The sequence below is a fragment of the Cebus imitator genome, unplaced genomic scaffold (assembly GCF_001604975.1).
Source record: "Cebus imitator isolate Cc_AM_T3 unplaced genomic scaffold, Cebus_imitator-1.0 Scaffold655, whole genome shotgun sequence".
Classification (NCBI taxonomy): domain Eukaryota; kingdom Metazoa; phylum Chordata; class Mammalia; order Primates; family Cebidae; genus Cebus; species Cebus imitator.
In genome coordinates this window covers 227,116-243,462 of record NW_016107970.1, presented here as the reverse complement: position 1 = coordinate 243,462, position 16,347 = coordinate 227,116, and the positions used below count along the sequence as shown (strand labels likewise).

Sequence of the window (16,347 nt, the reverse complement as noted above, 5' to 3'; positions counted from 1 at the left end):
TTTTTGAGACAAAGTTTCACTCTGTCATCCAAGCTGGAGTGCAGTGGGTGTGAACACGGCTCATTGCAGCCTTGACTTACTGGCTCCTGGGCTCAGGTGATTCTCCCACCTCAGCTTCCTGAGTAGCTGGGACTACAGGAATACGCCACCACACCCGGCTACGTTTTTTGTATTTTTTACAGAGATGGGGTTTCACCATTTTGCCCAGGCTGGTGCTGAACTCCTGGCTCAAGTGATCTGCCTGTGTCGGCCTCCCAATGTGTTGGGATTAAGGTGTGAGCTGTCACACTTGGCCAGTATTTTCTTCTTTTTTCTTTTGAAATAGGGTCTTGCTCTGTCACCGAGGCTGGAGTGCAGTTGCACAATCTTGGCTTACTGCAACCTCCACCTCCCAGGCTCAAGCAATTCTCCTGCCTCAGCCTCCTGAGTAGCTGGGATGACAGGCATGCAACACCACACCCAGCTAATTTTTGTATTTTTGGTAGAGACGGGTTTCACCATGTTGGCCAGGCTGGTCTCGAACTCCTGACCTCATGATCTGCCAGCCTCAGCCTCCCCAAGGGTTGGGATTACAGGCGTGAGCCACTGCGCCCAGCCTTGGCCAGTATTTCCAATCTAACGTTTGTTGCAGGAATCTGTCCAAGCTACTTGTACATTTCCTTGAGGGTTATTTTTGTTAAAACTAAGTAACCTGTAAGTCTTCTTAGCTGGGCTCAAGTAAACTGAAATATGCTGCAGAATAATGAAAACCAATAAATAATTCCCCCACAATGAGGAGCTGCCAGTTTTTCTTCAGCAAGCTTCACATTCCATGCAATAAAGAGTAATTTCTTCCTAATGATTTCAGATGAAAACATACCAACGACTGTCTGTTCCCCCTTGTCCCCAGTAACTCAATGGAACATCTTGTGCCTGTACTCCTTTTTGGAGATAACCAATTGGATTCTCTGGTCAAGCTTACTGGTCAGAGAACAACTTTCTTTGCATAGATCTCATTCCAGGTCCTAGAAAGCTGTTCCTTAAATACATTCCTTAGATGTCTGCTTTCTATCTCCACACGCCGGCATGCCACTTTAAGTACTGTAAGGGAACAACACTGTTTCCTGTCTTCTCTTACAGTCCTCAAATGCCACGGTCTCCTCACTACTTTCTGGCCACCTGCTTTTAAATTTCCCCTCCTCTCCTTTACCCTCCCCTCCCCTCCTCTCCTCTCCTTTCCCTCCCTCCCCTCCTTCCTTCCTATTCTTCCCATGTTTCTTCCCTCCCTCCCTCCCCACCTTCCTCCCTTCCTTCCTTCTTGACACAGGGTCTTGCTCAGGCCTGGACTGCAGTGGCACAATCAGCTCATTGCAGCCTTGACCTCCTAGGCTCAAGGACCTACCTCAGCCTCCTAAGTAGCTCTGATACAGGTGTGCACCACCAGGTCCAGTTGATATTTATTCTTTGTAGAGATGGGGTCTCACAGTTCTGTCTAGGCTGGTCTTGAACTCCTGGGTTCAAGCATCCTCCTGCCCCCACCTCCCAAAGTGCTGAGATTATAGGTGTGAGCCACCACATCTGGCTTTTGCTTAAAATTAGCAAAATACGCCGGGTGCAGTGGCTCACACCTGTAATCTCAGCATTCTGGGAGGCCAAGGCGGGTGGATCACTTGAGGTCAGGAGTTTGAGACCAGCCTGGCCAACATGGTGAAACCCCATCTTTACTAAAACTACAAAAACTAGCCATGCATGGTAGCGGGCGCCTGTAATCCCAGTTACTCAGGAGGCTGAGGCAAGAGAACTGCTTGAGCCCAGGAGGCGGAGGTTGCAGTGAGCCAAGATCGTGCCAATGTATTCCAGCCTGGGTGACAGAGCAAGATTCTGTCTCAAAATAAATAGTTAAAAAAATTAGCAAAATATTCCAGAAGGATCTGCCTGGTGAAGAAAATAAGGTTAAAGGATTTACATACAATAGAAGCAAGGGCTACCAGGAACTTAATTAAAGATGGAAAATAAATCTCTCTCTGTACACACACACACACACACACCCACACACACCCACACCCCTTACTCTTTAAGGGCAAAATGTAAGCCCTTTGCTGATTCTGTCATTCTAACCCATCAAGGAGATTCCTCTATACAGAATTTTCCTCTACTGAGAAATGGGACTTCACATTTTCTTTCTTTCTTTTTTTTTTTTTTTTTTAAGAGATGGAGTCTTGCTCTGCCACCCAGGCTGGAGTGCAATGGCGCGATCTCGGTTCAAGTGTTTCTCCTGCCTCAGACTCCTGAGTAGCTGGGATTACAGGTACCTGCCACCACACCCGGCTAATTTGTGTATTTTTAGTAGAGGTGGAGTTTCACCATGTTTGTTGGTCAGTCTGGTCTTGAACTCCTGACCTCAAGTGATCCACCCCTTGGCCTCCCAAAGTGCTGGGATTACAGGCTGAGCCACTGCGCCCGGCCCTTCACATTTTCATTAATTGGTTAAATGTTTGTGAGCAATCTGTAGGGCAGGCACCAAGTCGGGCAGCCAAAGGGGAGGAGGCTGACAGAGACGCAAAGGGCCTGGGTGTCTGATGATGTCGCTGGATTGCTGAACTACCTGGCCCTGCAGAAAATATGGATCGCAACAATAAAAAAGAACACATACCTTTGGATCAACAATGTGCCATGTATTGTTCTAGGTCTTGTGGAGCCATAGGGAATCTATTTAGGTAAAAATACCTATTCTCATGGTACTTGATATGGTTTGAATGTCTGTCACCTCCAACTCTCATACTGAAATGTGACCCCCATTGATGGAAATGGGGCCTGGTGGGAAGTGTTTGGGTCATGGGGGCAGATCCCTCATGGGTGCCTTGGTTCCCTCTTCATGATAATGAGTGAGTTCTCACTCTCTCCTGTTAGATCTGGTTAAGAGCGTGTGGCCCCTCCCCCGCCCCTTGCTCCCTCTCTTGCTGCGAGATGCACCTGCTCCCCTTTCGCCTTCTGCCATGACTGGAAGCTTCCTGAGGCCTCACCAGAAGCAGATGTTGGCCTCACTCCTCCCGTACAGCCTGCAGAACCATGACCCCAAATAAACCTCTTGCTTTATAAATTACTCAGCCTCAGGCATTTCTTTATAACAATGCAAATGAACTAACACATTACTTATATTCTAGTTGGGAAGACAGACAATAAATAAAACATATATTAAAAATAAAATAGGCTGGGTGCAGTGGCTCATGCCTGTAATCCCAACACTTTGGAGGCTGATGTGGGCGGATCACTTGAAGTCAGGAGCTCAAGACCAGCCTGGCCAACATGGTCAAACCTCATCTCTACTAAAAATACAAAAATCAGCCAGGCATGGTGGCAGGCGCCTGTAGTCCCAGCTACTCGGGAGGCAGGAAAATTGCTTGAACCTGGGAGGCAGAGGTTGTAGTGAGCCAAGATCACAGCACTGCACTCCAGCCTGGGCAACAGAGTAAGACTCTGTCTCAAAAATAAATAAATTAAAAAAAATTAAGATACTAGATAAATAAGTCCATTAAAATATTTTAATATAATGTTAAAATACAAGAAAAATCAAGAGAAAGTAGAAAAAAATATAGAAGGGGTGAGTAGGTGAAACAGGCTGTTTCACAGGATCACCAGGGAAGGCGGCAATGAGAAAATGATGTTTTTTTGTTTTGTTTTTCTGGAGACAGAGCCTCACTCTGTCCCTTAGGTTGGAGTGCAGTGCTGTTAGCTCAGCTCACTGCAACTTCTGCCTCCCGGGCTCACGGGATCTTCCCACCTTAGCCTGTAGCTGGCACTCCAGGCACACACCACCAAGCTGGGCTAATTTTTGCGTTTTTTGTAGAGATGGGGTTTGCCATGTTGCCCAGGCTGGTTTTGACCTCCTAGACTAAGCAATCTGCCTGCCTGGGCCCCACAAAATGTTGGGATTACAGGTGTGAGGCACTGCGCCTGGCCTGAGAACATGACTATCAAAATGACTGAAAGAGGTGGGGAGCTTGACACATCGACTGTGGGGAAGGACATTTTAGCCCAAGAAACACCAGTGCAGTATGCCCGGCTTAGCATGTGTGAGGACCCACAGGAAGCCAGTGGACTGCAGCAGAGAGGAGAATGAGGGTCTGTATGCATGTGTCAACAAATACTTTCTGAGCTCCTGAACGCAGCGAGCTGCAGGCTACGAAAGATGTGAAGGGAAGTCAAGTGTCCACAGGGCAACAGGAGAGAGAAAATGCTCAGGGAACTGGAATGTGTCTTCAGGGCCTTCTGAGCAGTGGCCTGTTCTTGAGGTTTTTGGAGTGGGACAGGGTTTGCCATTCCTGGGATAAACCTTTCCTTACCCAAACTCTTCTTTTCCCACTGTTGGCTGGCATGAAGGGTGGCCAAAGACAGCCCTAAGGTTACCTTTATTTTTGTTCCTTTGGCATTAGCCTTTTTTTCTCTACTGCATGGATGCTTGAAGGAAAACATTTCTTTTTTTTTTTTTGAGACAGAGTCTCGCTCTGTCGCCCAGGCTGGTGTATAGTGGCGCAATCTCGGCTCACTGCAGCCTCCGCCACCCGGATTCAAGTGATTCTCCTATCTCAGCCTCCCAAGTAGCTGGGGCTACAGGCACACGCCACCACGCCTGGCTAATTTTTGTATTTTTAGTAGAGACGGGGTTTCACCATGTTGGCCAGGATGGTCTCGATCTCTTGACCTCGTGATCCGCCCGCCTTGGCCTCCCAAAGTGCTGGGATTACAGGCACCCGGCCACAAAACACCTATTAATTACAAAGGGAAAAACTGTTACCTTAAGGTGGAAATGTTTGGCAGACACCACCTCATCCAAACCATTGAAGCTAACATCACTAATAGTGGGGCAAATGCAGACAGTAGGGCTGCCTCCTGAAGTAATGTACTGAGGATGCAACTTCAGTGCGGTGACGTGCTGGCTGAAAATGCACCGTCTGAATCTAATCATGATGAAACATTACACAAACCCAAACTAAGGGACATTCTACAAAACAGCTGACATGTGCTTCTCAAAAAATGGGAAGGTCAAGAAAGGCTAAGAAAGGCTAAGGACCTCTGCTGGATTAGAGGAAACTAAAAAGACACGATGGCCACGTGTAATCCATGATGCTGGGTGGAACCTGGGACCAGGAGAAAACACAAGCTACCATGGACATTACTGGGACACTGGCCAAACTTGAATCTCTATTGTGAGTTAGATAATAATATGAAAAGTTAATGTCACTGGCTGGGTGTGGTGGCTTGAGCCCATAATCCTGGCACTTTGGGAGGCCGAGGCAGGTGGATCACTTGAGGTCAGGAGTTCCGAGACCAGCCTGGCCAACATGGCAAAACCGAGTATCTACTAAAAATATAAAAATTAGGCCGGGCACGGTGGCTCACGCCTGTAATCCCAGCACTTTGGGAGGCCGAGGCGGGTGGATCACGAGGTCAAGAGATCGAGACCATCCTGGTCAACACGCACGATGAAACCCCATCTCTACTAAAAATACAAAAAATTAGCTGGGCATGGTGGCACGTGCCTGTAATCCCAGCTACTCAGGAGGCTGAGGCAGGAGAATTGCCTGAACCCAGGAGGCGGAGGTTGCGGTGAGCCGAGATCGCGCCATTGCACTCCAGCTTGGGCAACAAGAGCGAAACTCCGTCTCAAAAAAATAAAAAAATAAAAATAAAAATAAAAATTAGCCGGGCGGGATGGTGGGAGGCTGCAATCCCAGATAACTCAGGAGGCTGACGCAGGAGAATCACTTGAACCCAGGAGGTGGAGGCTACAGTGAGCCAAGATTGCGCCGCTGCACTGCAGCCTGGGTGACAGAACAAGACTCTATATCAAAGAAAAGAAAAAAATGTTAATGTTACTTTCTTTATTTTGAGGACTGTACTGTGATTACTTAAGACAATGCCTTTGTTCTTAGGTAATATCGCTAAAATATTTAGTGAAAATATTTAGTGTTAAAGGATCACAATGTTTCCAAGTTACTCTCAAACTTTTCAGAGAAGGAAAAAAAGATAGCTAGATAGACAGACAGCGAGAGAAAAGCATAAAGCCCAGAGGAAAAAAATGTGTGAATTTGGATAAAGGTTATATGGGAGTTTCTTGTATTATTCTGGAAACTTTTCTGGGAGTTAAAATAATACCCAAATAAAAAGTTAAAACTGTGTATTAAGAACTGCAATCAGTATTGAGGGTAGTACAGAGCACCAACAAGACATGCTATGGGTTTTGGAGTTTTCTGCATCTACACAGGTATACTGGTAAGAAGATGGAGAAGCTATGTACAATTTTATTAAAATTTTTTTTTTCAGACAGGGTCTCACTTGGTCACCCAGGCTGGAGTGCAGTGGCATGATCATGGCTCACTGCAGCCTCAACCTCCTGGGCTCAAGTGATCCTCCTACTTCAGCCTCCCAGGTAGCTGGGACTGCAGGTATGCGCCACCATGGCCAGCTAATTTTTTTTATTTTTATTTTTAGTAAAGATGAGGTCTCACTATGTTGCCCAGGCTGGTATTAAACTCCTAAGGTCAAGTGATCCTCCCACCTCAGTGTCCCAAAGTGCTGGGATTACAGTTGTGAGCCACCGTGCCCGGCCATGTGTGCAGTTTTAAAAGGGAAATTCCAACAAATATTCTTGAGAATTGGCATGCTAAGTAGCATCAGGTTTCTCAGCTCAAAGCTGGGGCAGAGCAACTGATGCTCTTTAGGATGGCATCCAGCACTGGCTCAGCAATCAATAATCTGACACGAAGCTCTCCAGTTTGCTTCTGAGAGTGACCCAATGTGCAAAGCTAAAACTGGGTGTTTACTATTACCAGTGCAGACAATGTCCCTGTGCCAGTGCTTCTCAAAGCTCAGTCTCCAGACCAGCAGCATAAGCATCACCTGGGAACTTATCAGAATGCAAATTCTCAGGCTCGACCTACCGCAACCCACTGAATCAAACTCTAGAGTGGAGTCCAGTGATTTGTGTTTTACTAAGTCCTCCAGATGACTCTGATGCCTGCTGAGGTTTGAGAACCACGGTTCTAGAAGTGGTTCTCAAAAGGGCTGCAAAGTTGAAATCATCCAGAGAGCTTAAAAAATTCCCAGTGCTCAGGCCACACCTAAATTCCATCAGAAACTCTAGGGGAGTTTCTGATGGAATCTGTTCAGCAATCTGTTTTAACAAGTCCAGATGACTCCGATGCCTGCTCAAGAGACCCACCAACAGGATGGTAAGGACAATGCCGCCGGTGTCCAAACAGTCTTGGTAGGGTCCTTCTAATACTGAGAAGATGCCAACCAAGAGAAATTCTGATTTTGATCGTGCTGAAGAAAGTAATTGAACATGAGACTGTTAACACTTGCAATAATAATTTATCTCTGTTTAGAGTATGTTCTACACAGGATCTCAAATGATAAACAAGATCAGTAGGTCAGGATGTAGCCATGTGTTTGCTTTTATTATTTATTTATAATTCTCTTTCCTTCCCTTGCACCATCAGTATTAGACTTGCCCCTATGCATTAGTCTGTTCTTGCATTGCTATGAAGAAATGTCTGAGACTGGGTAATTTATTTAAAAAAGGAGGGGGTTTAATTGGATCAGTTATGCAGGCTGCACAAGAAGCATGATGCTGGCATCTGCTCGGCTCCTGGGGAGGCCTCAGGAAACTTTTAATCATGGTGGAAGATGAAGTTCAGCAAGCACATCTCACATGGGGGAGGAGGAACCAGAGAAAGAGGGGGGAGGTGCTGCACACTTTTAAATGAGCAGATCTTGCAAAAACTCGCTCACCATCACAAGAATGAGATGGTGCTAAACCATTCATGAAGGACCATGCCCGTGGTTCAGTCACCTCCCACCAGGCCCTACCTCCAACACTGGAGATCACAATTTGATAACAGATTTGGGTGGGGACACAGATCCACACCATATCACCCTATGAGTTGCTCTGACCAATAGAATATTAGCAGACATGAAATGAAGTGAGAGGAAGCTTTCAATATTCCTCCCTTCTTTTGTGTCTGGCACATCTCACGAGAAGGACATGCCCTCGACAGCCACTGGTCCTGGGATAAGACCCATGTGGAGAAGACCTGAACCTCCCCCTTAACAAGCTAAAAAAGCCACTCCAGGTGACCCACAGGTCTATAAGTGGAAAAAGAAATGTTTGCTAATGTAAGCCACTGAAATGTTTGTTACGCAGCCTTATCAAAGAAATAGTTGACATGGGCTGGGTGTCGTGGCTCATGCCTGTATTCTTAGCACTTTGGGAGGGCAAGTGGCCGGACCAATTGAGCCCAGGAGTTTGAGACCAGCCTGGTAAACATGGTGGAACCCCGTCTCTACGAGAAATATAAAAAATTAGCTGGGCATGGTGGTGCATGCCTGTGGTTCCAGGTACTTGGGAGGCTGGTGTGGGAGGATCACTTGAGCCTGGGAGGTGGAGGTTGCAGTGAGCTGAGATTGTGCCACTACACTCCAGCCTGGGTGACAGAGCAAGACGAAGTGTTAAAAAAAAAAAAGAGAAATAGCTGACTTAAGACATAAAGTCTCCAAAAATATTTTTTGAGAAATACAGTAAAGAATACAGAGTGATACCACATCCAAAACCTGCCACATAGGATTGTTTTTATAGCTTTTTAATTTTGTTTTTTTTCTTAAATAAAACATCACAGAAAATTAAATTTTCTTAAACACTCCATTAGTCTTATGCTTCTCCCCACTTCCCAAATGCAGCTATCATTTAAATGTTCCCATTCTCCCTTAAAAATATATATGGCCAGGCACAGTGGCAAACACCAGTAATCAGCAATTTGGGAGGCTGAGGCAGGAGGATTACTTGAGCCTGGGAGGTCAAGACCAGCTTGGGCAATATAGGGGAACCCCATCGCCACAAAAATATTAAAAATAGCTGGATGAGGTGGTGCACACCTGTAGTCCTAGCTACTTGGGAGGCTGAGAAGGGAGGAATGCTTGAGGTGGAGGCTGCAGTGAGCTATGATCATGCCACTGCACTCCAGCCTGGGTGACAGAGCAAGACCCTGTCTAAACAAAACACAAAAAACAAAAACCCAGGAGGCTGAGGCAGGAGAATCGCTTGAACCCAGGAGGTGGAGGTTGCAGTCAGCTGAGATTGCACCACTGCACTTCAGCCTGGGTGACAAGAGCAAAACTCCGTCTCAAAAACAAAACCCAAAACACCCCACAAAACCAAAACCAAAATCAAAACAAACACGTGCACACCAAAACAAAACCCCAAAACTACGGATGTTAAAGGTACTTCTGGTGAGGCTTCAGATGGAAATGGGAAACATGTTATTGCAACTAGTGAAATGCAATTCTTGTTACAAAGTGGGAAGGAACATGGCTAAGTTATGTTGCGGTGTTTTGTGAAAGGTAGAACTTGTGAGTGATGAATTTAGACATTTAGCATAAGTGATTTCTAAACAAAGTACCGAAGGTGTGGCTTGGTTTCTCCTTACTGCTTATAGCAAAATGTGAGAAGTAAATTAAAGAATTGTTAAGCAAAAAGGAACCAGAACTTGAAAATTTAGAAAATTCTCAGCCTCGCCTCATTGCAAAAAATTAAAAGGTGTGTTCCTGAGAGAACACCAATGGTGTGGTTGGACAATCAGATAATAAGGAGACTGGGGCTGTGACTCATGGGTTTAATCAACCACCTCAGCAGAAATATTGCTTTCTTGGATTGAAGCAGACAAAGACAGAACAGAGGGAAAGAAGGCTGTCGGACTTCTACAGAATGGGCTATAGCGATGTGGCTGTAAACATTTGTTATCCTTCAAGAAGAGGGAAAAATGACCCCAAGAGGGGATTCAGAAGGTGAGGCTGCTGCCCAGGGCCTCAGGGGCACAAGTCCCATCCTGGTGGGCTGGAAGGACAGAGAATGAATGGTGCCAAAGAGGATTATTCTTGAGCCTTAAAACTGAATGGAACTCTGCCAACAGACTTCCTTTAGACTTAGACTGTAACTCTTTCCTGCCAGTCTCCAGCCTGCCAGCTTACCCTCTTAAATCTTTAAAAATAAAAAATTTTTATTTTTCATACCCAGCTAAGCTGTTCTATTTCTTGACTGTGGTGAACTCATACATGACTGTAGAAGTTTGTCAAAACTCACAGAATTATATACTTGTGTGAATTTCACTATATGTAAATTGTATCTTTTTTTTTTTTTTTAAAGAGACAATTACTTATTTATTTATTTATTTTTAAAGATGGGGTTTCACCATGATGGCCAGGCTGGTCTTGAACTCGTGACCTCAGGTGATCCACCCGCCTCGGACTCCCAAAGTGCTAGGATTAGAGGCGTGAGCCACCGCGCCTGGCCGTAAATTATATCTTAAAAATGGGGAGGCCGGGCATGATAGCTCATGCCTGTAATCCTAGCACTTTTGAAGACTGAGGTAGGAGGATCACTTGAGACCAGGGGTGCGAGACCAGCCTGAGCAACAGAGTGAGATCCTATCTCTACTTTTTTTTTTTAATGGAGGGAAAAGTACACATGTATACAAATATATGCACAGGATGTTAACTTTAGCCTAAAAACTGGGCCAGGTGTGGTGGTTCACGCCTGTAATCCCAGCACTTTGGGAGGCCGAGGTGGGCAGATCACTTGAGGCCAGGAGTGCGAGACCAGCCTGGCCAACATGGTGAAACCCCATCTCTACTAAAAATACAAAAAAATTAGCTGGATGTGGTGGCTCAAGCCTGTAATCCCAGCTACTTGGGAGGCTGAGGCAGGAGAATCTCTTGAACCTGGGAGGCGGAGGTTGCAGTGAGCCGAGTTTGTGCCACTATACTCCAGCCTGGGCAAAAGTGAGACCGTCTCAAAACAAACAAACAGCTGGAAACCATCTATGTCTGCCTATTTTTAAAATGTTAAAAGGCAACCAGGAAGAGAGAGGTGGCAAGGTTTCAAAGCTGGTAGATATTTCTGCCTTTGCTCTAACCTCCTCTAGATTTTTCTCCACACCTTCCTCTATCCCTCGACTCCTTACTCCCTAGGTCCCTTTTCCGATTTTGGATGCTCAGCCTAACAGCTAAAATTTGCATTAAAAAAAAAAAAACAACCTGGAAACCTGACTCTTTCCAAATAGCTGGATTAAGTCACTCTAAAGTTTTGGAGGACTGCAACCATTTCCAAATTGCTTGGATTATTGTCTCTTGGCCTGTGGCCCCATTTGCCTGTAACTCAGTAGAATTTATTAGGCATCTACCCGGACAGGAAGCATTTTAGGTCATCAAATAGAAAGCAAGTTATAAGTACACACACACACACACACACACACACACACACACAGAGCCACCCACCCACCAGCAGACTGAAATACTATTTAACAAAATGTTTGTGGGCTGTCGGATTATAGATTTTTTTCTGTGTTTTCTGGCATTTTCCCAAGAGTTCCACACAGTGCATGCATTACTTTAATGGTTTCAAAAAATATTTTTAAAAATTAAAACACAGTTCTGAAAGCAAAAAGGAACTGGATCTGGGTAAATGTGGGTAGAGAAGGGGTATTAACCTTTTACCAGACCATTCATTCTTCCATTCATTCAACAGATGCTCCAGAGCATTACAACAGGCGCTCCGATGCGATTCCTTGTCTTTGTGTTGGATATATTCTAGAGGGGCATATATTTGTTTTGCATGGCTGGACACAGTGCTCCTGGGGGAGTGTGGAGGGGAAGACAGGGACCTGGCATGTGGGTCACGGTGAGGGGTCTCGATAATAATCTGCAAGTGACGAGATTATGGTGATTGGATCTTAAAAATAGTTGCTTATACAACATTATTGCTAGTCTTTAGAGCTTGTTTTGAGGGTATAAAGTCCAAATTATTAATATAACTTCATCCGGCACCCTGGCCCAGTTGTGACTTGCTTAGACATACTTCCTTGATAGACAGCTTCTACATGACTCACTAAATCTCTTCAAGTATGCAGGCTGTTTCTTTCACTTGCTCTACTCCCAGGGCAAACCTCATCTTAAATATTTTACTCCTGACTCTTAAAATACATTTCATAATCGCAAGTATTTTAACAAAAAAGCCAGTGTCCAAACCTCAGTGACTCCCTCCGAAAAACCTTCAAGACCTGCTCACACATCTAGCTTGGAGAGAGCCGCACCTCGCAAACTGGGATGTCTCTGGGTCCTCCTTCCACTCTGCCTCTGGTTTGTGATTTGCAATTACAACAACGATCCTCCACTCTGGCTGCCCCTTAGAATCTCCTGGAGAGCTTAAAAACTAAGATACCAGCCGCACCCCAGACCAATTAAATCATATCCTTGGGGGATTAGATGCTAAATTCTATAGGCTCATTATCTCTGTTACCTCTGCAATCTGCCCATTTGTTCTGGCACCTAATTCAGGCCCTCATTACCTCTGAGTTTTGCTAATTAAACAGTATTTTCATTGTTCTTTCCCTCTCATTTAATAATAGCAGAGGTAGCAGTAGCAGTGGCGGTGGTGGTGACGCTGGGAGTCGTAGGCTAATAGTTACTGAGGACTTACTTTGTGGTAGGCACAATTCTAGACTCATTACAATACACTGGCTCATTTTTGCACAACGACTCTATGAAGTCAGTCCTCTTCTAATCCCCATTTAATAGATGAGGAAACCAAGGCAAAGAGAGATGAGGTAATTTGCTTGGAGCTGTGTAAATAGAAAGAGGTGGATCTGGGATTTCAACCAAGCGTATTATACAGCCTCCCACTCACATGCCCTCCTCCCCGGGTATCCAGGTTTTGCACCGGCACATACACACCTCTCACTGGAATGCGAAGCTCTGCCTCAAAAATTGAGAATGAAGGTCTTCTCCTCATCTGCTGAATTCCCAGTTAACGTTAAGATTTTCTCCCATAAATGTTCCTTATTTTTTGAGGCCTGTTTCTGCTTTGCTATATTAGGATACAGACTACGATAATATAAAATGTACTAGAAAATTATCCATGCTGCTATCTATAATGCCATGCGTGGTAACAGTTCATGCTTCTCTGTGCTTAGACAAAATAAGGAGCTCCTGCTCCACCACAAGGCTGAGTCATTATTTGCAAAGGGCACATCTGCAATGGTTAGATGTTTGTTTGGCAGCTGAACTATGGGTGTAGAACTTTCTTGACAGTCCTACAACTCTCTTGATAGGATTTTATATATTTTTCTGTCACAAACCTTGAGAGTAATAAGTGATGATGAAGATCTGATTTATTTGAAGAAAAGTCTAGAAAGAAAATGGAAACTTAGGACAAAAAACTGTTTATGTGTATTAATACAGTATCTTGGAGTCAATGAAATGAGGATTTACAGGAAGCAGAGAGTAGTCAGGGCCTGGGTGTCAGCTGTGTCGCAAAAAAGCACGAAAAGTAGCAGAGTTAGTTATTAGATGGGACTGGAGCGCAGAGCTGGGCTGTAGAGGAGTGGCAGAAGAAAGCAGGCGACAGGTGTGGGAAGTCGGGCGGGAAACATTAAAAGAGAATCAGGACGGTGCTCCCAGGAACAGAAAGGCTGAACCCAGGGTTTTTCTTTCATTTTTCAGAGAAGGATTGCTCTGTGCAAAAGGAAGAATAGAAAATTCAGAGTACATGTGTTAGGGTTTTTTGTTTTGTTCATGGCAGGGTCTCACTCTGTCACTCAGGCTGGAATGCAGTGGCACAATCATGGTTCACTGCAGCTTCAAACTCCCGGGCTCAAGCGGTCCTCCCACCTCAACCTCCTGAGCAGATGGGACTATCTGGCTAATTTTTACAATTTTTTGTAGCGATCTCGCCATGTTGCGCAGACTGGTCTCAAACTCCTAGCCTCAAGCAATTTCCTCTCTCTTTGGCCTCTCAAAGTGTTGAGATAAAAGGCGAGAGCCACTGTACTCAGCCCCCATGTGTTAGGTCTTTTTTAAAATTTTTTTTGAGACGGAGTCTGTCTGTGTTGCCCAGGCTGGAGTGCAATGGTGCGATCTCGGCTCACTGCAACCTCCACTTCCCGGGTCCTCCTGTCTCAGCCTCCCAATTAGCTGGGATTATAGGCGCATGCCACGACGACGGCCAGCTAATTTTTTGTATTTTTTAGTAGAGATGGGGTTTCCCCATGTTGACCCAGCTGGTCTTGAACTCCTGACCTCAGGTGATCTGCCCACCTTGGCCTTCCAAAGTGCTGGGATTACAGGTGTGAGCCACCGTGCCCAGCCTCATGTGTTAGTTTTTAAAGGGAAATAAACGTCCTTGAAAAGTAGATGGAAATACGACAATATGCAGAGAGACACTAAGACAGAGGACCCAGCCATGTCAGGTCTGCAGGAGTGAGCTGGGGGACGGCACAGGACAGATGGAGAAGGCACAGATCTGAAACAGAGATGGCTGTGCTGGGGGAAGTGAGGGGTGAAAACCAGGTCTGGAGTGGGTGGATGTGGTCCAGACATCCTCCACCAGGGCTGACTGGCACCACTAGAGGGCACCTGCGCCTTGTGCTTGGCCATCCCAAGTGGGACTCGGGGTCAGAGCCACCACCCTGGCCTATGCCTGAGTTGTGGGGTGCTTGTTCAATGTGCGGCTTGTACCTTGGTGACTAGCCGCAGAATCTGCTGCCTTTCCTGGATGGCTGGTCCCGCCACTCACGGTTCCTTCCACTGTCATCCTCACCTTCCCTGGTGATGGCTGTGATAATCACCTGAGAGCTGCACACGGCATCCCACTGTAAATTCCCAAGGGCTCCACAGGGGCAAGTTTCCCGATTACTGGAAACCAGTACCCTTATTTATTTATCTTCCTGCACATATCTTCTTTCTCTTCTGCTAGACTCTAAGCTTTTTTTTTTTTCTTTTGGAGACAGAGTCTCACTCAGTTGCCCAGGTTAGAGTGCCCTGGTGCGATCTTAGCTCACTGCAACCTCCATCTCCTGGGTTCTCCTGTCTCAGCCTCCCAAGTAGCTGAGATTACAGGAGTGTGCCACCATGCCCAGCTAATTTTTGTATTTTTAGTAGAGACAGGGTTTCAGCATGTTGTTCAGGCTGCTCTCAAACTCCTGAGCTTGTGATTTGTGCACCTCGGCCTCCCAAAGTGCTGGGATTATAGGTGTGAGCCACCTCTCTTGGCCGACTCTAAGCTTTTAATGAACAAGAATTATCAGTATATCTTAAAATGCCCTACACGGTAAAATAACGTCTGGGATTCGCTTTAAAACCCAATGTAACGAGAGGGAAATTCTGGGTGAAGGGAACATGGGGATTCATTATATAATTCTCTCTACTTTTATACGTCTTTAAAATGTTCTATAATTAAACTTTAATAAACATCTTTAATAAGAAGCCCAGTGGCTAACAACTAGTACGAGGTAGTAACGGTGAAGCCCTAGGTTCGCTCGTCTGTAAGATGCATAGGTCATGCAGGATGGGGGTCCTTCTAACCACATCCCAGGATTCTGAGGCTCACTGAACAGTGGGCGAGCACAGTGAGCTTGTGGGGTGAGTGTGTCTTCAGGCAAGCGTTGACCCAAGCACCCAAGAAAAGTCCAGGAAAGTGGAATATCCGGTTCTGTTCCAGGGGCATCTCTTATCGGCTTTGGGTTTAGTCCTTCGCATGTCCTGAGGAGGCCAGAGGACCTGCTTGGATCCACTGCTCCTGTCTCCCAGGACTGTTCAGACCCTCCTTTCTGGCTGGTATTGCTATAGGGCCTGGAAGAATGGACTTGGCTGCCCTGAGGGGCATTTGTTTATACATGTCCTATTAAATTCTTTCCTATAACATCCTGTACAGAAGGGCCTCTTCAACTATTGCCTTGCAGCTATGAGGGGGGAGAAGAGGAGACAGTACTGGGTGAGCCTCAACAGGAGAGACAGGCCACCCTTGCCCATGTGAAGTGGGCAGGGGGTTCAGATGGCAGCTGGGACGGATTGGAGGCAGTCTTCCGTGATGAACCAGGCTGGGCAGCCAGGGCCATGGGGGTGGGGGACGGCTCTTCCAATCACACAACATTCCAGGCAGTGTGGTGTGTGTGCTGAGGTATAGGCCACAACCCAACTGTTAGCCCCAAGCACTCAGCTCTTCCTCACTGTACTGTAATCACACATCTGAGGACACAATGTTAGACCCCATCTGCTTCAGCACGAGGGCAGAAGGCAGTGGCTTCGGATGAGGCCAGTGATAGTGGCCTTTTGGTGCTTTATGGTGAAACAGACTTACCAAGTGTGCTGGAGATGGTGACCTCGTGTCCTTGACTGTGGCACTGGAGGGGACATCGAGGAGGGGCCATTTCATCTGCAGATACTGCACGGGGAGCAGAAAAGAAAAAGCTGCTGGTGAGATAAGGCCTCACAATACCCAAAGTTTGCTGAGCGCTGCTGTTAGGGTGCCGACGCTGG

The 16,347-nt window shown here is 46.0% G+C and overlaps 1 protein-coding gene across 1 annotated transcript in view; it reads right to left on the bottom strand.

The window, feature by feature from the left end:
• The window catches only part of TCF7L1 (transcription factor 7 like 1), a 180,970-nt gene that overhangs the window by 14,183 nt on the left and 150,440 nt on the right, over window positions 1-16,347 (bottom strand). The window contains exon 4 of the mRNA XM_017517957.2: window positions 16,169-16,252. Coding sequence (XP_017373446.1) covers window positions 16,169-16,252 — 84 coding nt within the window. The remainder of the gene's footprint in view (window positions 1-16,168; window positions 16,253-16,347) is intronic.